Source organism: Brassica napus, chromosome C3, assembly GCF_020379485.1.
Source record: "Brassica napus cultivar Da-Ae chromosome C3, Da-Ae, whole genome shotgun sequence".
Taxonomy (NCBI): domain Eukaryota; kingdom Viridiplantae; phylum Streptophyta; class Magnoliopsida; order Brassicales; family Brassicaceae; genus Brassica; species Brassica napus.
The window spans coordinates 4,218,788-4,242,322 of record NC_063446.1 but is presented as its reverse complement, the minus strand read 5'-3'; the positions used below and the strand labels follow the sequence as shown (position 1 = coordinate 4,242,322).

The window sequence follows — 23,535 nt, the reverse complement described above, 5'->3', positions numbered from 1 at the left end:
CACTAGACCAATCACAACTTCTTCTGTTACCTGCTAGGTTCTTGATAGTCTTCAACCAAACTTCTTGTGAATAAACACACTCAAAAAACAAATGATCCCTCGTTTCAGGTGCCGTTTTACACAACCAGCATGTAAATACAGCCTGAGGATTCCATCTTAAAATCCTGTCTCCTGTTGATAGTCTATTATGTATTGCAATCCATATGAGGAAAGAAAACTTTGGAGTAGCACCAGGAAACCATACTCATTTGAACCAAGAGACACTCGGTGACTGAGCTCTAGTAATGTTCCAAGTTTACGCCGTGGAGAAACCTTCTTTAAAAGCCCCATTTTCTCTCTTCCAAAGACATATATCATCCTGCTGATTCAATCCTCTGTTCTTCAACACCCCAATCTCTTTATCAATCAACTGAAGAATGGATACTCTCAGTCCAACTTCACTCCACCGATTGCCTTCGAAGATGTCTTGTCTTGGGTTCGAACAATTTCTATAAATCAGAAATTGAAATCCATTGTAAGATGGTATTTCAGGCTGCAGTTTGAAGATGTAAGTTTAGCACATGCAGTTTCATTGAGGAGGTCTGTGAAGATTGCAGCTGTGTGAAGACAGTAAGCTCTGGTGCGGCCGGATGGTGATCAATGCATGTGTGCTTGATTCCTAATCTTCATAGATATCTATCTAGAAAAGAGCATGTCAGGAGGTTTGTGCATGATGTATGCTTTAGCAAATAATGATGTATTTGCATTCTTGTTCTAGTGATCAATGAAATCTGGACGAGATCCTGGGGATGTAAGAAACGAACCCCATAAACAAACTTTGTGTGTCGTTTACTTTATGCTCTATATTTCTCGACTCATCCGCACTTATACAGTTTACATGCTTTGGAAGGAAAGGAATACTAGACTGCACAAGTCAGTATCTCGACCTGTTCCGGTGTTGATTAACGAAATGCATCTCCTCCTAAGATCAAAGCTCTATGGTCTTGACCAAATCGCGATTTCAACTTCTCTTACCAACCGTGTTCCTACTGCAACTTATCTCCACCTATGGTTCCACAACTTTCAACATTGACATGAGCTTCAACGGAATATCATCCTAAGTGTTCTTCTGCTATTAGAGTTTATAATAGTTCTATTGACCACTAAATTTGACTTTTCCTATGTGTAACTCAGCTTTTGGAGATTGCTCAGGTTCCTGATGAGCATGTAAGTCCACACTAATCTGTTTTCCTTCTAATTTTTATTTAGATTTATTTCTTTCTGGTTTGATGATATAGATTTTATTTTTACGTGAGATTCTTGTAGCAATTAGACTCTATATATCCTAGCTTTCATTAGCTTCCTTTACTTGTTACATGTTTCGCTCATAACATGTCATAAAATGTTATTTTTCTAAGCATTAAACGAAATTGCTTATCTCTGGCTATGCGTGTTAAATTGCTCGCGTTTTGGTAGGTAAATGAATTCAAATCAATTGAAAAATTCAAGATTTTCAACACAAACAACCTGTAAGTAGTCTATCTGGTCCCGAAAACATTGAAGATAATAGATTTAATTTGGGAGACTTAACTGTTTAGTTTTTTACAGTTGGGTTAACTTGAAAGCCATTAAAAAGCTTGTGGAAGCTGATGCGCTTAAGATGGAGATCATCCCAAACCCGAAGGTACTTATTTTTTATTCATACCATGCTGCGCGGTTAGGCTATTGCAAATTGCAACTTTGCGTGATTAGTCTTAAGCTCTTCTCAGGAAGTCGATGGAGTCAAAGTTCTTCAACTGGAAACTGCAGCTGGCGCAGCGATAAGGGTATGCATTTTGTTATATATTTCGTTAACGCAGTTTTTAGAGAAACACACCAGTCAGCTTATTCTAATGCTACCTGTCTTCAAACAGTTCTTTGAAAATGCAATCGGTGTGAATGTACCTCGGTCATGTTTCTTACCAGTGAAGGCAACTTCAGACTTGCTACTTGTTCAAGTAAGCCAAACTTCTACAAAGCTCAGAATATCCACTGAACATGGAATAAAGAGTTAATCTGTAATCATCTTTTACAGTCTGATTTGTACACTCTCGTGGATGGCTTTGTCACACGGAACAAAGCTAGAACAAACCCCACAAACCCAGCTATTGAGTTGGGACCCGAATTCAAAAAGGTAAGAGAATGTTCTTCGCTCTCTGTAAAGAGCATTTCACTGTTATACAGTGTAACTTTTTGTGTGTGTTTAATAAACAGGTGGCGAGCTTCCTTGGCCGGTTCAAGTCCATCCCGAGTATAGTTGAGCTGGATAGCCTTAAGGTCTCTGGTGATGTCTGGTTTGGCTCAGGGCCTCAGGCGTTGTTCTCAAGGGAAAAGTGTCACTGAAGGCAAACTCCGGGACAAAACTTGAAATCCCGGATAATGCTGTAGTCAAGGATAAGGTAACGTTTATATTCCCGGGGAGGATATTGTAAGAACTATATCACTAGACTCAACTTGTGCTTGTTGTTCTTACAGGACATCAACGCCCCAGAGGATCTGTGAAGAAAAGTTTAAAGATCCATGATGCGTCTTCTTCTTCTGTCTTCCTCTTATTATACATGAAACCACTTTTGATGAAGTGATGTTTTAAAAAAAAAAAAAAAAAAAGTCATGTTTTTATTTTCTTTTTGCAGTTTTAGTCCCCGCAAAGTACGTTTTCAAATTTACTATTTTCTTATCTTTCCCTACAAGAGTTATTTTCTTTTGTTTTTATTGTTGGATACTCCACAAATTATTATTAACGGAGATGTTAGTTTAACATCAATTAAAATCATTTCATTATTTTTTTGAGAACCATAGGTGAGAACATGTTATACTATGAAGCAACAAAAAAAAAATTAAAACAATTTACATACTAAAAACAACAGAGTGATATTACATTATAGTGTTTTCAACCAATTATTCTGATCTAAATTCCCCTATGCGGGTTGGAATTTTATTTAAATTACAAAAAAAAACAATTATTCAGAATAAGTTTTTTCTAATTTCTCTACCATATTGTGCCAGTTGTCCCAAACTGTCTCCTACTCTACTTTGACCACTTTTACCAGCTCGAATCCAAAGTTACCTACAGAAATAAAATACAAAGATAATACGGTTGGTCCATAAATAGTTTCACTGGTCATGCTTTTTCTACACACCACACATCTTTTCAATCTCTTTTATCTTTGTTTTAGAACATTCACACTGATTGTCACAAAAGTCATAGGCCTTTATTTTAAAAGAATATCTGATTCTTTCATTGTTATCCCGTTTGGCTCTAAAGCGGCAGGCCAAATAAGTTGTTGAGAATGAATATGAACCACATAACATAAAACATATCGCAAAGGATAAAATGCATGGTGGTGAAGAAAAAGAAAAATATCGCAAATGTGTAAAGCGTCACCCTTAACACTATCCAGTAAGATAATCAGTTGCCTAACTCCCACATCACCACTAAGCCTAACAAATAATCAGTGTTAAGGCACAGCGAGAAGGAAAATATGTGGCTGATGAGCTTTTCATGTAATAAGAAAAAAAAAAGAATATGAGTGACCTATATCTCCTTTCACGTGTCAACTTTCCGTAGAGCAGTCGGCTAAATCTTAAATGTAAGAATAAGTGACATGGACAAAAGTGCACTCCAGTACTACATTGATTTACATACAGTTACTTATTTGCTCTTGTTGTCGTATTTATGCTTTAAAACCATTTAAGAAATGATCTTACACATTTAAGAAGATTGATTACGACCTGGATAAACGTAACAGTAAGAAAAAGCTGAAAATAATTATAATAATATGATGGCAACATATATTATGTAGTATGTATCAAGACTTTCGTAATGGAGCGACGACCCACACCATGTATTAATAATTTAAAGACGAAAGATATTTAGCTGGCGGCTCAAATTTTCTTGGTCCAGTAATTAAAATCCATATTTCCCGATATTATCCATTATCCTTTTTATTTATATAAAAATAATAATATTAGCGAGTAAGTACCAACGAGCAGCACGTGTCAATTGGAGGGGGCCTTTGAAAGTGAACCACAAGATTTAATCGGTTTCGCGAGCGTTCCAATAAAATATTGGAAAAAACAAAAAAAAAAATTGAAAAAGCGCACATAGCAGAAGCTGACGTGGCATCCTCTTCTTTATCTTCCTATTTTTTCTCTCTCTTTCCTTCCTCCACAGACCCCAAAAACACTTTTATTTCTCTCCTCTCTGCTTTCTCCATTTGCTCTTTCCTTCTTCAAACTTGCTCTTTTCTTTTACTCTGGCTGAGCTTAGTTTTCTTATTCAGGCAAACTTATGAAGTCTCCTTCGTTGACTGTGAATGCTCAGGTGTGAACTCAAATCTTGCCGTGTTTAATTTGCTTACTTTCTCCTTAGCTAATGAGTCTATGAGCTTAGAGAAGAAAAAAAAAACCTCAAAGTTGAGTTTTTTTTAATAACTTCAAGTTAGAGTCTAAGCCTGTCCATTTGCAGGCTCTTTTGTTTCTTTTGAGTTATGAGTTTCTCTAAGCTAAATCGTGTAATTAAAATCTCTGAATACAACTGAAACCGTTGGTTTTTTGTAAAGGATACATATGTCACTTTTGGTAAAGTACAGAACTTGTATGTAAGCAAATTATAGATGATGTTTTGTCCTAAAGGTTCCCCCTTTTGGCTTGGTGTTTATTGGTTTCAGGGTACCAAAGCTTCTCCGAGTAGTAGAGTTGAAGAAACTTCAGATACGCAGATACAGTTTAATGACTATGCACCCAAGGTTTTTGCTTCTTTTGACACTTCTAATGTGTTAGAATTGTTACTTAAAGTGAAGATCTTTGGCTCAGTTTTGTCTTTTTTTCTTTTTTAGGTGAGGAAACCATACATTATAACAAAAGAAAGAGAGAGATGGACTGATGAAGAACACTACAAGTTTGTTGAAGCCTTGAAATTACACGGCCGAGCATGGAGACGAATACAAGGACACGTGGGCACAAAGACTGCTGTTCAGATTCGAAGCCATGCTCAGAAGTTCTTCTCTAAGGTCTAATATCCTTTGTCATAGAAAGTACCAAGAAGTGCTTAAACAAGTGATCATTGTTCTGACTTAGCTTTGTTCTGTTGTGTGTTTACCCAGGTTGCTCGAGAAGCAACTGGAGGAAGTAATGGGAGCTCGGTGGAGCCCATTGTGATACCGCCTCCTCGTCCCAAGAGAAGACCAATGCATCCTTACCCACGTAAGTTGGGGAACGAGGGAGATCAAGCAAGTAGATCGGTTTCTCCCTCAGAACGTGACAACCAATCTCCAACCTCTGTGTTGTCCCCTGTTGGATCAGAAGCCTTGGATTCCTCTGATTCACATTCACCTGATAGAAGCTTGCCCCCAGTTTCCTCTGCATCACCTCAGGCTGCTCTTGCAAGTACTTCAAATGCACCTGAAGAGCTTGAGACTCTGGTAGGTGACAAAAATAAAATAAAACCCATCTGCAAGAATATACACCTTTAGAGGCTTAATGCTAATGCTCTTTGTTTGATCAATTTGTACAGAAGCTGGAGTTATTTCCAAGAGAGAGGTCTATCAAGGAGCCAACAAAGAAAAGCCTTAAACTCTTTGGGAAGATAGTTTTGGTATCTGATTCAGACATGTCCTCTTCTCTAACAACTTCAACAGCTTATTGCAAGTCACCGATTCAGCCATTACCACAAGAAGAACTCTTGAGCTGTTGGATACAAGTCCCTCCTAGGAAAGAAGAAGTGGAAAACAGATGCTTAGATTCAGAAAAGGCCTTCCAAAATGAAGGATCATCGACTGGATCAAACACTGGTTCGGTGGATGATACAGGACACACGGACAAGAGCTCAGAACCTGAAACGATGGTATGTCAATGGGAGTTTAAACCTAGCGAGAGGTCTGCATTTTCTGAACTAAGAAGAGAAACCTCTGAGTCCAACTCAAGAGGATTTAGTCCGTACAAGAAGAGAAAGACGGTTATAGAAGCAGCACAAGAAGAGATTCGCCTCTATTTATAACTAGGATATTTTCTCAGGTACTCAAGTCCTTAAATTCAATATTCATTCAACTTCATAACGTTCATCAAAGTGTTCTTATTTGTTGTTTCAGTTTTTTTTGTTCAAGCTGTTTGTTGTCTAGGCTTAAATTTCTGCATAATCTGTAACTGTAAAACACTGGTATTCTATAAATATTTTTTTCTATTAATCTATATCGTCTCAAATATCTTTCTTCATAACATTTCTCACCTCCTCAAGGCAACTTTCAAGCTCCTTCAGTTCTTCACTCTCCGTGAAGCTCACTGTGGCCTACACACGTCACCCTTTATTCAGTTTTGTATCATGTGTATAATAAATGCAAGATAATTTTGGTCCGTACTTGTTTGATTGTGTTCTTCAAATGCATCTCAGCACTAAAGAGTTCTCGCCTGCTTCCTGTGGACACTGAGATCTCCATGTAGACTCTGCAAAGCTCGAATGATGCTCTTGCAAACAACTTGAAACGCTCTTTGTCATTCCACACTTCTGATCCCTAAGAAGGAGAGATCATCAGATAGAACTCAGAACGCTGCTCACAGATCAAAGAGACGCTTCGATTAATCATGACCATTAATACCTGATATGATCGCACTTGCTTCAACAGTGCCTCACTGCATACCATAAGATCTCCTTTGATTCTACTCCATCTTGCATATAATCCCCAGATTTCAGATGTACTTTCTGTTCGGACAATCTATAAGAGACATTTTATCCACAGGCAAGAATCATATAAATGAAAACTTAGACAATGAGACGATACAAAGATACATATACTAGTTATCAAAATAGTTTGCTAACCTGCTGAATAATTTTCCCAAGCAACTCTAAGTGACGCTGAGTTTCAGCTGGTGTTGCAGCACACGGTTCTGTTTCTACTGATCCAACCGATGAAGATGATGACTTACATGCTGAATTCCTATTTTCTAACTCTGTCATTATACGGTCTAATAAAACAACATCAATCCTCTTGTTTTTGCTCATTCTCAGTATCTGTTGTATAGCTTCAAAGGTCTGGAAAAAAAACAACACACAGATGAATCAACTCATATAACTCCATCAAACCGATATAGGGGAGAACTACTAGTTAAGTCATTTATACAAAGTGCTGAATTAAAAATCTTAAGTGGTTTAGTTGCATCTACCTGATCAATGTTTCCCACATCCATAGCTACATGGCTGAAGTTCTCCCACATCTGCCAGCTATCTCGCCTGTTGATACACGGTCGTTTTGAAATTAGTAACACTACAAATATCTTAATTCGAGTTATTATAAATGGTAAGGGAAAGAGAGATACTTGAACTTAAGCGCTTCTTTGAAAGCAACGAATGATTCTTTGCTCTTCTTTTTAATCATATGCCTGCACCCATAAATTATATTCAGCACCATCCATAGTAAATGTGATAGTGAAAGTAGGTGGACAGTGAAGTGCTTACAGACAAGCAATGTTGTTCCAGGCCTCTCCATTGTCAGGATCAAGTTGAACAGCGAAAGTGAATGCATCGATTGCTTTCTGAACATCCCTAGCCTATGGAGTAATGTAGGAGATGTTAAATTAGTATCCCTCTAAGCGATAATGACGAGTTTCTATCTTGTTTATCTAATGACATTTGGAATGAGAACATATTGCTACTCAGCTATTAGAGAATATGGAATAGGATGATACCTTCAATGCAGCAGCACCAAGAGCAAACCAACCATCCGGGTACAGAGAATTCAAGGCCATTGCAGCCTCCCTGAAGTAGGGGAAAAGATGAGACATAGCAACAGTACACAGGCCTAAAGGGTTTAAAAACATATTTGTTCAAACATACCACAGCATCTGCGACTTCTCGAAATCACCGCGATTGTATGCGCTGCGAGCAAGAGCACGCTACAAGATGGAGTGAGATAATTAGAGCGTGGACTGAGAGAGGAGGACATATAAGATGATTACATTATTGTGTATCAAACTACCTTAGCACGAACTGACTTATCATTTGAAACCTCCAGGGCTTTTTCATAACAGGAGTCATTATTCGTAACATCACCAAGTGAACACCTGAAACCAAATATAACTTTGTAGTATAAACCAAGGTTACAGAAATATCCACTCAGAAAATGATTACGGCTCTTCATACCAACAGGAAAATATCAAAGATTTATATATACCATAATCTTGGGTCATTTGGCCTTTCCAAAAGCTGCGCATTGATGAGATCCACAGCCGCTGATTTCTTCCCCAGGAAGCTGAAGTTTCAAATCGACATAACATAAGCTTACCGGCATAACATAAAGCCATATTGGAAAGGGAAAAAACAAGTGAAGCTTTAGTTTACCAGTAGCAGTGAATTAGACTATCCCACAATTCCAAGCTCTCGAATATTGTGATTGCTTCCCCAACCAAACCGCAACTCACGAGAAGTTCACCGTATTCCCTGTTTTTATAATCAAATCGGTACAGTGCAAAAAAACTATAAAAAAAAAAAAGGATTTCTATACATGGACATAAGTAAAAAAATATATCTTACTTTCTCAAAGCAGGAATGGTAGGGAGATGAACTGCAAAGCATAAAGGGATCCTTTTTGATGCTCCTGGGTCGCTCTTGTTGATAGATTCAACCTAATAGAAGACAATTTATCCCTCAAAAAAGAAGAACAAACTAATTTGATAATGCCAATGCTCTGCACAGTGCACACATACCAGTTTATCCACCATCTCCAGGGCACGTCCCTTTGTACGACTCCGAGTTGATTCCCACCGAACACGTAGTAAGTCACACAAACACCGTAGCTAATAGCATGTCCGTAAGAACACAAGTCAGTCAGTTTGTTTCACTTGCATTGGCTTATGACAAAATGAGAAACCAACTTCTCTATACATCAACACTTTTTAAACTAGTCAACTGAGATAAGTGAATAACTGAAAAGATAGTAGCTTACAGTAAAATATGTTGACTTTTGAGAGTCAATTGCCTCAATATAGGGAGCCATATCCCATCCTGCAGGAAAAAAATATATAGAGTATATAAATAAAACTAAAGGACAGAGTTACTATCATTCTCTCCATATTTGCATCAAACCTCTCTCTACAGAACACTTACTCTAAACGTTTTAAATGACACTTGAATTTGGGTTTTACTTACTTTGCATCTCATCGCTCCGACTACCCTTCTCAATTAAAAGGCACTGAGCCAAAACCATTGCCTGTTCGACTGGTTTTAACGTCACCGAGTCTTTGCCAGCTTCACCCTCATCGTTCACTAGTTTGGGAGTCATGTATACTTCAGGAGCTTCACCTCCCCAAGCTTCATAATAAGATCCAACATCAGCTTTTTCAGAGGCCAGCCTCACGTCCCCATTGGATGAGCTTGTATTCGCTACCAATACCATTTGTGCCTTTGGCTCTACCTACAACAAAGACCATAGGTACTTAGAATAACAAAGTTTAATAATACATATAGCAAAAATAAATAAATAAATCTCATAGCCTTACTTGGTGAATAGTACGGAATCCAAAAGCCCCACTAACAGAGAGCTCCAGCTTTGATGCTGCTTTAGCAGATTCAAGCTGCAACCTGACAATATATGTGTGTGTTAATAACATAATGCCATGCCATAAGAAGCTATAAACATGTAAGAAGTAGGCAAAGACGACGCCGTCTCAATGATTAACTTACCTACAGGGATCAACCCTTCCATAAATGTATTGCAAGACAAATGCTTCCAGATGGATGGTTGACGTTATAGATGAAACTTCTCCTTCCAGCAACTTGTCATCCCAATAGGTTTCAACTTTTTGCAAGTCTCCAAAATAGTCTAAAGCTTCAGCCATATAGACTTGCAACATATCAAACAAAGACGAAGATCGCTCATGTAGAACTCTTTGATGAATAAGCAAAACTCTCACAATCCACCAAGAAACACTCCTTAGTTCAAATGTTTCAGTAGCATACAAATCTTTCAACTTTAACAGAAGCATTCTAGCAAACACTAAGTGCTGCAGGAAAAAGAGAAAGTAGGATGTGGGTTAGGTAGAGTTCACTACAGAACAAAGATCAAAACTAATTTAAAAGGGCTTCCAAATATAAATAGTAACCTGGAGATTAGAAAACTTGCCGAGCAAGTCAGAGCCTGCAGACATGAGCTGAATCTTTGCCCAGTTTTCCCATTCAACTAACTCCTTACTTTTTTCTGATACTTTAAACGGTAACGAACACTTCGTTGATCCATCTGTCGGCCTAACAAGTTGAAAACGACAAAACACAAAAACTGGTTGGATTTTTGTAATAAAAACATCTATATTATTTTTTGAAAAGTGATTTTTTGCTTTGATCTAGTTAATCAAGTAAAAGTTTTTAACAACTAGTAACAGCAGTGATTATGCCTACATTATATGGCGACAAAACAACTAGTAACAGCAGTGAAGTTTGAGTTTTGCAATAACTAGGCAACTTACCCGGTCAAATTGCAACGAGTGAACCAAAAAGCAGCCGCGATCGCTAAGCACATCACCATAACAGCCCGGCGGGCCTTGTCGATTCCATCCGACGAACCGTTCACCACGAAAGACTCCACCTTTTCGAGAAGCTCGGAATAAACTCGCTCAGCCGAATCAACCGAGTCAACCAGGTCCAACTCGGCGTCGCCTAGTATTAGCTTAGTAGCGTCGGAGCCTAGAGCTCCGAGGTAGTCTCCGGACTCGATTAGGGACAAAAAGGAGTTTATAAGAGAGTCCTGCGGATGGGTTTCGGGAGGAGAGTCTGACGGTGGTGAAGATACGGTGCACCGCAGGAGACGGAGCTCGTAACCGCGTAGGATTTGAATTTCGCCGTCGACCATGGTTGTGGTGTTGAGACGAGGATGAAGAATTGAGGAGAGGTTTTGGGAGGTTCTTGTGGTTAATATAACGGTGTCGTTTCATGGTGAAGTTTAATTGTGACGCGAATGTCTTTTCGGTTTGGTTTGCGGTCTAAACACGGGAGGTCATTAACCGGGAAATCAAGAAAAAAGCGGTAAACCCGTATAGAACCAGCAAACCGGCCAAGCCAAGTTTTGACATTTTTCTCTATTGGTGTTCTTATTTCTCGTTTTGTCTCATCGACCATGTAAATTTACTCTTTATTTAGTATGTTTCTCGTTATATATTTACATAATAAGTAATAGACTGTAGTTGTTAATTGTGATAATATGTTTATAGATAAGTAATACATTTCATTGTTAAAACTCAGTATATAGTAGGAATACTAGCTAATAAAGCATATATGAACAATCTTTAGCTAATTTGTAGATGTTGTGTGAAAGGGAGAAACTAATAAGTAAAGAACAAAAAGATGGATTCATGTGAGGGAAAAGTGTAAAGAAGGGTATACCCAATTTGTTATTATATGTCTGTGTTATATGCTAATGGTAGTATAGTATATGTATATATAACTACTGGATATAGATCTGGAATATGGAGTTTGAATAAATGACAGAAAAGTTGATGATGGTGATGGGAAAAGCTTAGAAGCGATGCTGGGATTGGCCCATCAATGCCTCCAAGGATTTATTCACATGGGCACAAGTTGGACCCACATGATCTACCATGTGGACTCCCAGCTTGTACATCTCTTTACCTACAAAATTATATATGGTTGTAAAGTTAATACTCTTATATGCCTGTGTATATATATTACTATCATGTGTTTGTTGTCGTTTAGATGTTACATATGCTCATGGACGAATTACGATCTTCTTTGTCTCATCCTCGTTTTGTTTTGTTCACAATTTTATAGTGAAAGACAGTTATCATATTTCACATATGTAGTTTTCAAAAACTACATACGAAGGATCATGTTTTAAACCAACAACACATTTAAAAACTTGGAAAAACAAAGAATTAGTGGCAAGTAATTAATGAGGAATATATTGTAACTAAATGAGTGAATAAGAACAAGGGACCCCAAGAACAATTATCACATATAGGAATGATGATCTGGAGAAGCAATGAGGATTGTGAACTTTCTCGTGGATGTAGTAGGAGAGGTTTTCTTGAGAATTGCCAGACTGCACACAAAGTAACCAAAATATAATCAATTATCATACTTCAACTGATGACGCGAGATCAGAGCAAATATGCTTGGAAAAGAGATCAGAGCTAATAAAATTACCTAGAATTTCACGTTAAAAAGAAGATAAACTGCGATATGTTTTACTACTACACATGCGCTTCTGTATGGACACATCATTCAACATGTTCTCTAAGAAGTGCGCAACATACATAACTGAAGTAACTAACCAAAACACGATTTCATTTACCTTTTAGTTCATAAGATTAATTGCTCCACATTGGGATCAGTTTAGGATTCGGTTCGGGATCGGTTACAAGAAAATACAAATATTTACATATATTTACAATTGAGATTGTATATTGTTCTGCGGTAATCACGAAGTAACGAATGAGTCGGCGATTCGCAAGTGGAGATACAAAGGAGACAATTTACAATCATAAAGAGACAGTTTCAGTTAGAAGCGCCGCCAAACATAAAGAGATCTGAAACCAGTTTCTATTGGTTAACACAAGATTCGTTCCCCCATGCATCCAATGATGTATAGCCACGTGGACACATTCCAAACCGACACACTTGGAGAAGGATGGAATACCCTAGGAGACCATTTTGATAAAGAAATACTGATTTTCTTTTTTTTTGCATTATGTTCCCAAATCTTTTATTACTAGCGCCAGATTCAGTCAAGACATGTCTATGCATAGTTTAACACACTATGGTCATTTTCATATAAATATTATCACTGTTATGAATGTTAAATCATAAAATTAAAACTATGTATTTGAAACTTTACTGGTATCCCAAAACCACTACTAAACATTGGAAAATAAGTGTGAAATGTACATAATTTATAACGAATAGTCTTTGTATATAAGTTTTAATTTGCAACTTTGTGGATTTTAAATTTAAACAATTCTTTCTCAAAAAATTAGTTTGCCTAATTCTGAAATATCCATTACATTTGTAAGAAATACAAAAGCTTATAATTTCTTCCAACCTATATCATCAAACTTGAATAGAACGATGGCGAGAATCAGAATATGTGTAAGAAAGAACAAAAAGAGAAGAGATTGGGTATTTTCTTTATAACTTTATATTATTAGTTACATATACTTTGTTATGAGGGTGGCATCATCTTCTTTAATTATTCACTATTTTATATGAATTTTTGTCTTTCTCCTCTTTATTTATAAACCTATACCGCGCGTTCAAAGCCTCAACACAAAAAACACAAAACATTTGTCTTCTCTCTCTTTCTTCTTTCGAGTCTTTCGTATTATCTCTCTCCTAATCTATTATCTCGGCTACTCAATCATTCCTTTTAATTATTTACAAACACTACGATCGGTCTTGTCAGAGTTTTCTCGAAACAAGACCGTTCGTTAAATCTTTTTGTTCGAATCTGATATTAAATCGATCGATCAAGAGGTCTCAGTATCATCGTCAACCGAAGATATTCATGGCCCCGGTCTCGCTGCCTCCTGGTTTTAGGTTTCACCCAACGGATGAAGAACTAATCACATACTATCTCAAAAGAAAGATCAACGGTCGAGAGATTGAGCTAGAGATTATTCCTGAAGTCGACCTATACAAGTGTGAACCATGGGACTTGCCAGGTAATAATTATAAGTGCATTAATGAGTAACCACATATCAATCTATCAATATATAATCCGGTACGTGAACCCTTTATGGCGTAAGAGCTTAAAGGGGTTTGAACGTAGGTTCAAGACATAAGAGCATCTCCAATGGTGTTACCACCATTGAAATCCTTAGGAATATTAAAGTATTTTTTTTAAATAATTAAGAACTCTAATCAAATTAGTATGTCCAATGGTGTTATCTAATTTGGAATCCTTAAGAATAAAAAATTAATAAATTTTAAAACATGTGAAATTAAAATATATATTTTTGCATGATTAACTATCATTAAGAAAAAAAATAAAACATGTCAAATTTAAATATTTAATTTTGCATGATTAACTTTCATTAAGAAAAAAAAAACATGTAAAAATAAGATATTTATTTTTGCATGAGTAACTATCATTAAGAAGAAAAAAAAATTAAAACATGTTAAATTTAAATATTTATTTATTACATGATTAAATATATAAAAATACAATAATTACTGATTTAAATATATTTTCATCACCAAATACAATAATTATTAATTTTCTATAGCAATTCTAATCTTTTAATCAATTTTAAAAGTGGTTTCTATAAATTATTTTTTTTTTTTTTTTCAAGTTTCTATAGCTATTCTAATCTTTTAATGAGTTTTAAAAGTGGTTTCTATAAGTGATCGGAAGACGTTAGCTCCGATGATGATCGGAAAAGAGCTTGCCACGTCACTAAGGATTTGCTCCTTAGAACCTGTTAATTTAGGACTGCTCCTTACCAAACTGAGCTTTGTTAAATTATTTTATTCCAATTAGTCTAGGATTATGTGCTAAGGACCCTCAAAATATACCGTTGCGGGTGGTCTAAGAGTGAAGAAAAGAATAAGAATATCACATGTCCAAGAAAACCATAAAATACTTTAACTTGACCACAATTAATACATCTATATATATATATACCTTCATTTCGATTCATATCCGCTTCTAAACCTCTACAATTTTATTTTCTTTCGAATAAAAGAAGTTGCAAATCTACTTCAGAAATTAAACATTGATTCAGTACTAATTATATTATATTTGTAAGATCAGTTTTGGATTGGGACTATCGGTTTGATTTCTCTAAAAAACAATTAAGTTTAGTCATATAGTAGTATTCAGTAGAGCAGACGCAATCGACTTTTTATAATCTCCTTTTGGTCAAAAAGTTTCATCGACCACCACTCCTTTTATGTTATAGTTTGTCTATTTTTGTACTTTAGGGTTTTTATTGGAAACAGTAAATAACTTATCAAACTTAATATTTCATACGGGATAGATAAAGAGAATTAATCATAGAAATTAAATTGGCTTATCTAAAAAACTAAGCTTCTAATAATAATATACAATAAAGTGTTGTCAAAAGTTAATTAATTATAAAAATTGGCAGGGAAATCATTGCTTCCTAGTAAAGACCAAGAATGGTACTTCTTCAGTCCACGGGACAGAAAGTACCCCAATGGTTCAAGAACAAACCGGGCAACAAAAGGCGGTTATTGGAAAGCCACGGGCAAAGACCGGCGGGTGAGTTTGAAAGATCAAGCCATAGGAACCAAGAAAACATTAGTTTATTACCGTGGACGCGCACCACATGGTATTAGAACTGGTTGGGTCATGCATGAATATCGCCTCGATGAAACTGAATGCGAGCCTACTGCATTCGGCATGCAGGTTGAAAACTTAACCAAACCGGTCCATATTATAATTTCCTTGTATATATTAAGACAAAACCGTTTGAAAATAACTTTAATTGATGTTTATCATTTAAATTTCAGGATGCATATGCACTTTGCCGTGTTTTTAAGAAGATAATCGTTGAAGCGAAACCAAGATTAGATCAACATCAGCATCATCATCATCAACATTACGTAAACACGAGTTCGAATGTAAGTGGTAACTCAAGTTTTGATGTTTGTTCGGATCTTGAGATAAGTTCAAGTACACATCAAGTTCTACCTAATTATAACAACGCTACCGAGACCCAACCAAAATTTGGAAACACAAACGCAATCGGTGATCATGATGACTGGTCACAATACATGGCACAAGGCATGCCTACAGGCTTTTCAAATTACGGATCTCCTTATGGATCTTACCTCACTCAACCAAATGTAAGCTTATATATATAGCTAATATAAGTCCATAGTTTATATTAAATTATCAATTTCGTATCTAAATCTATTGTATGTATAGGTGAATACAGAGATTGAATGTGGGATGTTGCAACATCAGATGTCATTGCCACCATTGCGAGTAGAAGGCTCGCCAATTCAAACCAGCGATTTCTCCAATGGAACTAATCAAAACAGCGGTCAATACGGTTTCAACGACTTTACTTTCGCTGCAAGTAACTCCAACCAGCTCTATAACAACAACGTTGATGATCATTTAATACACATTGGAAATCTCGAGGAACAGCTCCTCAATGCTGGGAATTCCACATGGATGAAAACGTCTAGCGGGAGTCTGAAACAGGTAATTAACATCATATCTCATAATCATTAATGTGAAATCGTCATTTATATTCTTTGTTCTAAAGTCTAAGTCCAAGCCATGAATCCTCTCTCTAACTTATGCATTCCTTGACAGCAGAGTTTTATAAATCAAGACGAGATTTTGCCAAGTTTTGAGGATAATGACCAAGATCTTGAATGTTTTGGTGGGTATGATATAGTATTAAATAGCAAATTACAGAACTGCTACCACATATATAGAAATGTTGAGTAAATCATATATCGTGTATTTGTTTTAATATTACAGGCGGGCCTCGGACCAATACTATCAACAACATAGAGATCGATGATTTTTTCTCGTTCGAAAACCAAGTTGAAGGAGACGCAGACGACAAGACAACGATCGAAGAAGACATTAGAGTAGACCACAAAATGCTCATTTGTACACGTCAAACAAGTGAAGTTTTATACTATCAAGTCGTACCGTCACAGGTTTTGAAAATTCACATAAATCCGGTTCAAGGAATTGAAGAGAGAACAATGTTTACTGAAGAAGAAGACAAGGATTCTTGGTTCAAGAAGGCTGAAAATGTTGCCAAGATGAAATTGAAGCAGATTAGTTTAGTTGCAAAACGTTATTACAAAGGTCTCACAATTATTTTATGATTTATTTATATTCAATACAATTGTGGTATACCCCTTTTGAAAAAGAAGAGAGGATATACATTTATACTATTACGCATTGTATACTATATATATGTAGATTGATTCCATTGTCATTGTTAAAAATTATTGGGGAAGAAAAAGATTTGTTATGCATAATTATATGGGCAATTCTTTCAAATAGTTTTTTTTTTTTAAGTTTTTGAAATTGTTATGCATTATTATATTGTTATGCATTATTATAGTGTTAATTTGAAATTCTTGCTCGATAAACAGGCTCAATATATTTAAATATCATATTAGACATAATCATAATCTATTTTTTGTTTGTGAAATTTTCTCATAGTCTATTTTGATTTCTAGAGAATTTATTTTCCAGGAATATAAAAAAGAACCGAATTGATCAAATATTTTAAAGTAGTAACCACTTTCCGAAGGCCCATAATGTACGAGGCCCAAATAGCAATTTACACAAACAACGAGTCACTTGAATAACACGCGGGTTATTAGGGTTTTATGACAACCGCCTCATCTGATTGGTTCTTATAAAAACCTTTTGCCTAAACCTGAATCTCAATAAACTCAGCCGTTGAGTTTATCTTTCCGCTAGATCCATTCTCTGTGCTCTTGAATTTCCACTTAAATGTTTATGTCAATTTTGCTTGTCCGCGTCACTTTTAACTGATTACCACCGTTCTTGTTCATGTCCGCTGCGTATGAGCTGACGCCATAGTAGTTCCCTGTTTCTGCTATTCGTTTTTGGCTTTTATACGAAAAGCCTCTGTGTTTTTCAACCATCACGAGTTTGCAGTTTAGGGGAAATCTTATCTGTATATGTTTCGGTCTAGACAGCTTAGGATCTGGAGTTTGATTGTCTGAATATAGTTTTCCGACACTGTTTTTGTTTGGGGGGGGGGGAGGTAATGGAGATGATGACAATTTCCCCAGATGATCGAATCTGATTATACTGAGCGAATAGAACTTCCTCCCATCAGAGGACAGTCAAGCCAATTAGTCTGATCCTTCTCCCTTTTTATTTGATTTTAATTACATTAACTATGTTGGTGCATTATAATAAAGTTTTTTAAATATTTAACTTATGGAGAATTGGATGTTGATGACAATTTCCCCAGATGATCGAATTTGATTATACTGAGCGATTTTATATTTCCTCTCATCAGAGGGAATCAAGCCTATTTTCTGATCCATCTCCTTAAGTATAGTTTTTCCTTTCTAAAGCTTTGATAATTGGTCTGTTATGTTTTGTAATGGTGGCAATGGAGTTATGGAGGTGATGACAATTTCCCCAAATGATCGAAACTGATTATACTGAGCGATTTTATATTTACTCTCATCAGAGGAAATCAAGCCTATTTTCTGATCCTTTCTCCTGCAATTTTCTAGTTTTTAATGGCGATTGACATAATTGTTATTGAGTTTGATTGCTAAGGTTCGTGGTTGTTTTTTGGTCATATAAATCCATATATCTTCATGGGCAACTATTGAAATATACTTTGGCGGTTTAGCTCTTTTTGGATTTGGTTCAAAAACCTCTGATTGTTTTGGGCGAGGAATGATGAGGAAGTTGAATAAAGCATCTCTCTAATTGTGAGTTAGAGCATCCGCAACGGCGGTCCATTTAGACGAATCCTTAGCGCTATATCCTAGGCGAATCCGGATAAAATAATATTATCAAAGCCCAATTCGGTAAGGAGCAATCCTTAGACAAGGAGTTTAAGGATCAAGTCCTTAATGACGTGGTCGCGTCTCATTGGATGGAGGAAAATATGTATATATGGAGGTAATGGAGATGATGACAATTTCCCCAGATGATCGAATCTGATTATACTGAGCGAATAGAACTTCCTCCCATCAGAGGACAGTCAAGCCAATTAGTCTGATCCTTCTCCCTTTTTATTTGATTTTAATTACATTAACTATGTTGGTGCATTATAATAAAGTTTTTTAAATATTTAACTTACGGAGAATTGGAGGTGATGACAATTTCCCCAGATGATCGAATTTGATTATACTGAGCGATTTTATATTTCCTCTCATCAGAGGGAATCAAGCCTATTTTCTGATCCATCTCCTTAAGTATAGTTTTTCCTTTCTAAAGCTTTGATAATTGGTCTGTTATGTTTTGTAATGGTGGCAATGGAGTTATGGAGGTGATGACAATTTCCCCAAATGATCGAAACTGATTATACTGAGCGATTTTATATTTACTCTCATCAGAGGAAATCAAGCCTATTTTCTGATCCTTTCTCCTGCAATTTTCTAGTTTTTAATGGCGATTGACATAATTGTTATTGAGTTTGATTGCTAAGGTTCGTGGTTGTTTTTTGGTCATATAAATCCATATATCTTCATGGGCAACTATTGAAATATACTTTGGCGGTTTAGCTCTTTTTGGATTTGGTTCAAAAACCTCTGATTGTTTTGGGCGAGGAATGATGAGGAAGTTGAATAAAGCATCTCTCTAATTGTGAGTTAGAGCATCCGCAACGGCGGTCCATTTAGACGAATCCTTAGCGCTATATCCTAGGCGAATCCGGATAAAATAATATTATCAAAGCCCAATTCGGTAAGGAGCAATCCTTAGACAAGGAGTTTAAGGATCAAGTCCTTAATGACGTGGTCGCGTCTCATTGGATGGAGGAAAATATGTATATATGGAGGTAATGGAGATGATGACAATTTCCCCAGATGATCGAATCTGATTATACTGAGCGAATAGAACTTCCTCCCATCAGAGGACAGTCAAGCCAATTAGTCTGATCCTTCTCCCTTTTTATTTGATTTTAATTACATTAACTATGTTGGTGCATTATAATAAAGTTTTTTAAATATTTAACTTACGGAGAATTGGAGGTGATGACAATTTCCCCAGATGATCGAATTTGATTATACTGAGCGATTTTATATTTCCTCTCATCAGAGGGAATCAAGCCTATTTTCTGATCCATCTCCTTAAGTATAGTTTTTCCTTTCTAAAGCTTTGATAATTGGTCTGTTATGTTTTGTAATGGTGGCAATGGAGTTATGGAGGTGATGACAATTTCCCCAAATGATCGAAACTGATTATACTGAGCGATTTTATATTTACTCTCATCAGAGGAAATCAAGCCTATTTTCTGATCCTTTCTCCTGCAATTTTCTAGTTTTTAATGGCGATTGACATAATTGTTATTGAGTTTGATTGCTAAGGTTCGTGGTTGTTTTTTGGTCATATAAATCCATATATCTTCATGGGCAACTATTGAAATATACTTTGGCGGTTTAGCTCTTTTTGGATTTGGTTCAAAAACCTCTGATTGTTTTGGGCGAGGAATGATGAGGAAGTTGAATAAAGCATCTCTCTAATTGTGAGTTAGAGCATCCGCAACGGCGGTTCATTTAGACGAATCCTTAGCGCTATATCCTAGGCGAATCCAGATAAAATAATATTATCAAAGCCCAATTCGGTAAGGAGCAATCCTTAGACAAGGAGTTTAAGGATCAAGTCCTTAGTGACGTGGTCGCGTCTCATTGGATGGAGGAAAATATGTATATATGGAGGTAATGGAGATGATGACAATTTCCCCAGATGATCGAATCTGATTATACTGAGCGAATAGAACTTCCTCCCATCAGAGGACAGTCAAGCCAATTAGTCTAATCCTTCTCCCTTTTTATTTGATTTTAATTACATTAACTATGTTGGTGCATTATAATAAAGTTTTTTAAATATTTAACTTATGGAGAATTGGAGGTGATGACAATTTCCCCAGATGATCGAATTTGATTATACTGAGCGATTTTATATTTCCTCTCATCAGAGGGAATCAAGCCTATTTTCTGATCCATCTCCTTAAGTATAGTTTTTCCTTTCTAAAGCTTTGATAATTGGTCTGTTATGTTTTGTAATGGTGGCAATGGAGTTATGGAGGTGATGACAATTTCCCCAAATGATCGAAACTGATTATACTGAGCGATTTTATATTTACTCTCATCAGAGGAAATCAAGCCTATTTTCTGATCCTTTCTCCTGCAATTTTCTAGTTTTTAATGGCGATTGACATAATTGTTATTGAGTTTGATTGCTAAGGTTCGTGGTTGTTTTTTGGTCATATAAATCCATATATCTTCATGGGCAACTATTGAAATATACTTTGGCGGTTTAGCTCTTTTTGGATTTGGTTCAAAAACCTCTGATTGTTTTGGGCGAGGAATGATGAGGAAGTTGAATAAAGCATCTCTCTAATTGTGAGTTAGAGCATCCGCAACGGCGGTTCATTTAGACGAATCCTTAGCGCTATATCCTAGGCGAATCCAGATAAAATAATATTATCAAAGCCCAATTCGGTAAGGAGCAATCCTTAGACAAGGAGTTTAAGGATCAAGTCCTTAGTGACGTGGTCGCGTCTCATTGGATGGAGGAAAATATGTATATATGGAGGTAATGGAGATGATGACAATTTCCCCAGATGATCGAATCTGATTATACTGAGCGAATAGAACTTCCTCCCATCAGAGGACAGTCAAGCCAATTAGTCTAATCCTTCTCCCTTTTTATTTGATTTTAATTACATTAACTATGTTGGTGCATTATAATAAAGTTTTTTAAATATTTAACTTATGGAGAATTGGAGGTGATGACAATTTCCCCAGATGATCGAATTTGATTATACTGAGCGATTTTATATTTCCTCTCATCAGAGGGAATCAAGCCTATTTTCTGATCCATCTCCTTAAGTATAGTTTTTCCTTTCTAAAGCTTTGATAATTGGTCTGTTATGTTTTGTAATGGTGGCAATGGAGTTATGGAGGTGATGACAATTTCCCCAAATGATCGAAACTGATTATACTGAGCGATTTTATATTTACTCTCATCAGAGGAAATCAAGCCTATTTTCTGATCCTTTCTCCTGCAATTTTCTAGTTTTTAATGGCGATTGACATAATTGTTATTGAGTTTGATTGCTAAGGTTCGTGGTTGTTTTTTGGTCATATAAATCCATATATCTTCATGGGCAACTATTGAAATATACTTTGGCGGTTTAGCTCTTTTTGGATTTGGTTCAAAAACCTCTGATTGTTTTGGGCGAGGAATGATGAGGAAGTTGAATAAAGCATCTCTCTAATTGTGAGTTAGAGCATCCGCAACGGCGGTTCATTTAGACGAATCCTTAGCGCTATATCCTAGGCGAATCCAGATAAAATAATATTATCAAAGCCCAATTCGGTAAGGAGCAATCCTTAGACAAGGAGTTTAAGGATCAAGTCCTTAGTGACGTGGTCGCGTCTCATTGGATGGAGGAAAATATGTATATATGGAGGTAATGGAGATGATGACAATTTCCCCAGATGATCGAATCTGATTATACTGAGCGAATAGAACTTCCTCCCATCAGAGGACAGTCAAGCCAATTAGTCTAATCCTTCTCCCTTTTTATTTGATTTTAATTACATTAACTATGTTGGTGCATTATAATAAAGTTTTTTAAATATTTAACTTATGGAGAATTGGAGGTGATGACAATTTCCCCAGATGATCGAATTTGATTATACTGAGCGATTTTATATTTTCTCTCATCAGAGGGAATCAAGCCTATTTTCTGATCCATCTCCTTAAGTATAGTTTTTCCTTTCTAAAGCTTTGATAATTGGTCTGTTATGTTTTGTAATGGTGGCAATGGAGTTATGGAGGTGATGACAATTTCCCCAAATGATCGAAACTGATTATACTGAGCGATTTTATATTTACTCTCATTAGAGGAAATCAAGCCTATTTTCTGATCCTTTCTCCTGCAATTTTCTAGTTTTTAATGGCGATTGACATAATTGTTATTGAGTTTGATTGCTAAGGTTCGTGGTTGTTTTTTGGTCATATAAATCCATATATCTTCATGGGCAACTATTGAAATATACTTTGGCGGTTTAGCTCTTTTTGGATTTGGTTCAAAAACCTCTGATTGTTTTGGGCGAGGAATGATGAGGAAGTTGAATAAAGCATCTCTCTAATTGTGAGTTAGAGCATCCGCAACGGCGGTTCATTTAGACGAATCCTTAGCGCTATATCCTAGGCGAATCCAGATAAAATAATATTATCAAAGCCCAATTCGGTAAGGAGCAATCCTTAGACAAGGAGTTTAAGGATCAAGTCCTTAGTGACGTGGTCGCGTCTCATTGGATGGAGGAAAATATGTATATATGTGTAAGGACTCCTAATCGGGGATCACTATTGGACACACTATTTTTACTAGAATCTTTAACTATTCAAACAAAAAAAAAAAACTAAAATAGTGGTAAGGACTCCAAGAAGGAGTCCACCGTTGCATATGCTCTTACAACGCAATATAAACCTATTTTATTAATCAAATTTCACATCTCGGACTAACAATTCATGCATAAAGAGTACACGTTTCTAGTTACAAAATTTTCAACCATGTTTCATCATTCTTTTTAATACTGGTGATTTCATTCAACTTGAAAAGTAGTCCAACAAGGTTTCAGTCCAAAAAGACTATCACAGTAATAAAAGGGAGAGAAACAAACAACATCGGTAGTCATCAGAAGAAAAACAAAGTAAGAACAAAAAAATCAGAGTCAAAAGGGGTTTCAAAAGTCAATAGAGGTTTCTCGGGCCAGGGTTTCTTGAAGCCATGTATGTTTGTTACGACCAACATATGATCCGTATATCTCTTCTCTAGTAACTACGA

At 36.2% G+C, this 23,535-nt stretch overlaps 3 protein-coding genes, 18 non-coding genes and 1 pseudogene across 23 annotated transcripts; 21 read left to right on the top strand and 1 right to left on the bottom strand.

Moving 5' to 3' along the window:
- Positions 1-949: 949 nt before the first annotated feature.
- Positions 950-2,471, top strand: LOC106383447 (annotated as a pseudogene).
- Positions 2,472-4,100: 1,629 nt separating this feature from the next.
- On the top strand, positions 4,101-6,203 carry LOC106386300 (protein REVEILLE 1). The gene is made up of 5 exons (XM_013826162.3): positions 4,101-4,342; positions 4,689-4,766; positions 4,857-5,030; positions 5,124-5,441; positions 5,534-6,203. The coding sequence occupies exons 1-5, from the start codon at positions 4,310-4,312 to the stop codon at positions 6,014-6,016; spliced, it is 1,086 nt and encodes a 361-aa protein (XP_013681616.1). The 5' UTR covers positions 4,101-4,309; the 3' UTR covers positions 6,017-6,203.
- On the bottom strand, positions 6,077-10,918 carry LOC106386301 (tetratricopeptide repeat protein 27 homolog). 2 transcript variants are annotated; one of them, XM_048752016.1, is made up of 20 exons: positions 10,471-10,918; positions 10,111-10,252; positions 9,692-10,011; positions 9,508-9,589; positions 9,158-9,422; positions 8,955-9,013; positions 8,716-8,805; positions 8,543-8,634; positions 8,351-8,449; positions 8,184-8,261; positions 7,989-8,073; positions 7,847-7,905; positions 7,699-7,768; positions 7,469-7,560; positions 7,330-7,392; positions 7,177-7,243; positions 6,833-7,045; positions 6,612-6,728; positions 6,375-6,520; positions 6,077-6,304 (listed from the first exon to the last, which is right to left on the bottom strand). In XM_048752016.1, exons 1-19 carry the CDS (start codon positions 10,851-10,853, stop codon positions 6,392-6,394), a joined length of 2,505 nt encoding a protein of 834 aa, XP_048607973.1. In that variant the 5' UTR covers positions 10,854-10,918; the 3' UTR covers positions 6,077-6,304; positions 6,375-6,391. The 2 variants fall into 2 exon arrangements, with proteins under 2 accessions (XP_048607973.1, XP_048607972.1); XM_048752015.1 differs by having other exon boundaries at positions 6,375-6,527; positions 10,471-10,915.
- Positions 10,919-11,064: 146 nt separating this feature from the next.
- LOC106385176 (NAC domain-containing protein 86) lies at positions 11,065-17,012 on the top strand. 2 transcript variants are annotated; one of them, XM_013825125.3, is made up of 6 exons: positions 11,065-13,677; positions 15,106-15,386; positions 15,491-15,826; positions 15,909-16,190; positions 16,308-16,374; positions 16,476-17,012. In XM_013825125.3, the coding sequence occupies exons 1-6, from the start codon at positions 13,521-13,523 to the stop codon at positions 16,832-16,834; spliced, it is 1,482 nt and encodes a 493-aa protein (XP_013680579.1). In that variant the 5' UTR covers positions 11,065-13,520; the 3' UTR covers positions 16,835-17,012. The 2 variants fall into 2 exon arrangements, with proteins under 2 accessions (XP_013680579.1, XP_013680578.1); XM_013825124.3 differs by having other exon boundaries at positions 16,305-16,374.
- Positions 17,013-17,754: 742 nt separating this feature from the next.
- LOC125584880 lies at positions 17,755-17,856 on the top strand. Its single transcript, XR_007321787.1, has one exon. It is a non-coding gene; the product is annotated as a small nucleolar RNA Z103 (small nucleolar RNA).
- An 82-nt stretch (positions 17,857-17,938) lies between these two features.
- LOC125584877 lies at positions 17,939-18,040 on the top strand. Its single transcript, XR_007321784.1, has one exon. It is a non-coding gene; the product is annotated as a small nucleolar RNA Z103 (small nucleolar RNA).
- A 76-nt stretch (positions 18,041-18,116) lies between these two features.
- LOC125584876 lies at positions 18,117-18,217 on the top strand. The gene has a single exon (XR_007321783.1). It is a non-coding gene; the product is annotated as a small nucleolar RNA Z103 (small nucleolar RNA).
- Positions 18,218-18,635: 418 nt separating this feature from the next.
- LOC125584879 lies at positions 18,636-18,737 on the top strand. The gene has a single exon (XR_007321786.1). It is a non-coding gene; the product is annotated as a small nucleolar RNA Z103 (small nucleolar RNA).
- Positions 18,738-18,819: 82 nt separating this feature from the next.
- LOC125584869 lies at positions 18,820-18,920 on the top strand. Its single transcript, XR_007321776.1, has one exon. It is a non-coding gene; the product is annotated as a small nucleolar RNA Z103 (small nucleolar RNA).
- Positions 18,921-18,996: 76 nt separating this feature from the next.
- On the top strand, positions 18,997-19,097 carry LOC125584875. Its single transcript, XR_007321782.1, has one exon. It is a non-coding gene; the product is annotated as a small nucleolar RNA Z103 (small nucleolar RNA).
- Positions 19,098-19,515: 418 nt separating this feature from the next.
- Positions 19,516-19,617, top strand: LOC125584878. The gene has a single exon (XR_007321785.1). It is a non-coding gene; the product is annotated as a small nucleolar RNA Z103 (small nucleolar RNA).
- An 82-nt stretch (positions 19,618-19,699) lies between these two features.
- On the top strand, positions 19,700-19,800 carry LOC125584868. The gene has a single exon (XR_007321775.1). It is a non-coding gene; the product is annotated as a small nucleolar RNA Z103 (small nucleolar RNA).
- A 76-nt stretch (positions 19,801-19,876) lies between these two features.
- Positions 19,877-19,977, top strand: LOC125584874. The gene has a single exon (XR_007321781.1). It is a non-coding gene; the product is annotated as a small nucleolar RNA Z103 (small nucleolar RNA).
- Positions 19,978-20,395: 418 nt separating this feature from the next.
- LOC125584884 lies at positions 20,396-20,497 on the top strand. Its single transcript, XR_007321791.1, has one exon. It is a non-coding gene; the product is annotated as a small nucleolar RNA Z103 (small nucleolar RNA).
- Positions 20,498-20,579: 82 nt separating this feature from the next.
- On the top strand, positions 20,580-20,680 carry LOC125584867. The gene has a single exon (XR_007321774.1). It is a non-coding gene; the product is annotated as a small nucleolar RNA Z103 (small nucleolar RNA).
- A 76-nt stretch (positions 20,681-20,756) lies between these two features.
- LOC125584873 lies at positions 20,757-20,857 on the top strand. Its single transcript, XR_007321780.1, has one exon. It is a non-coding gene; the product is annotated as a small nucleolar RNA Z103 (small nucleolar RNA).
- Positions 20,858-21,275: 418 nt separating this feature from the next.
- Positions 21,276-21,377, top strand: LOC125584883. The gene has a single exon (XR_007321790.1). It is a non-coding gene; the product is annotated as a small nucleolar RNA Z103 (small nucleolar RNA).
- Positions 21,378-21,459: 82 nt separating this feature from the next.
- LOC125584866 lies at positions 21,460-21,560 on the top strand. The gene has a single exon (XR_007321773.1). It is a non-coding gene; the product is annotated as a small nucleolar RNA Z103 (small nucleolar RNA).
- A 76-nt stretch (positions 21,561-21,636) lies between these two features.
- Positions 21,637-21,737, top strand: LOC125584872. The gene has a single exon (XR_007321779.1). It is a non-coding gene; the product is annotated as a small nucleolar RNA Z103 (small nucleolar RNA).
- A 418-nt stretch (positions 21,738-22,155) lies between these two features.
- LOC125584882 lies at positions 22,156-22,257 on the top strand. Its single transcript, XR_007321789.1, has one exon. It is a non-coding gene; the product is annotated as a small nucleolar RNA Z103 (small nucleolar RNA).
- Positions 22,258-22,339: 82 nt separating this feature from the next.
- Positions 22,340-22,440, top strand: LOC125584865. The gene has a single exon (XR_007321772.1). It is a non-coding gene; the product is annotated as a small nucleolar RNA Z103 (small nucleolar RNA).
- Positions 22,441-22,516: 76 nt separating this feature from the next.
- LOC125584871 lies at positions 22,517-22,617 on the top strand. Its single transcript, XR_007321778.1, has one exon. It is a non-coding gene; the product is annotated as a small nucleolar RNA Z103 (small nucleolar RNA).
- Positions 22,618-23,535: the final 918 nt, after the last annotated feature.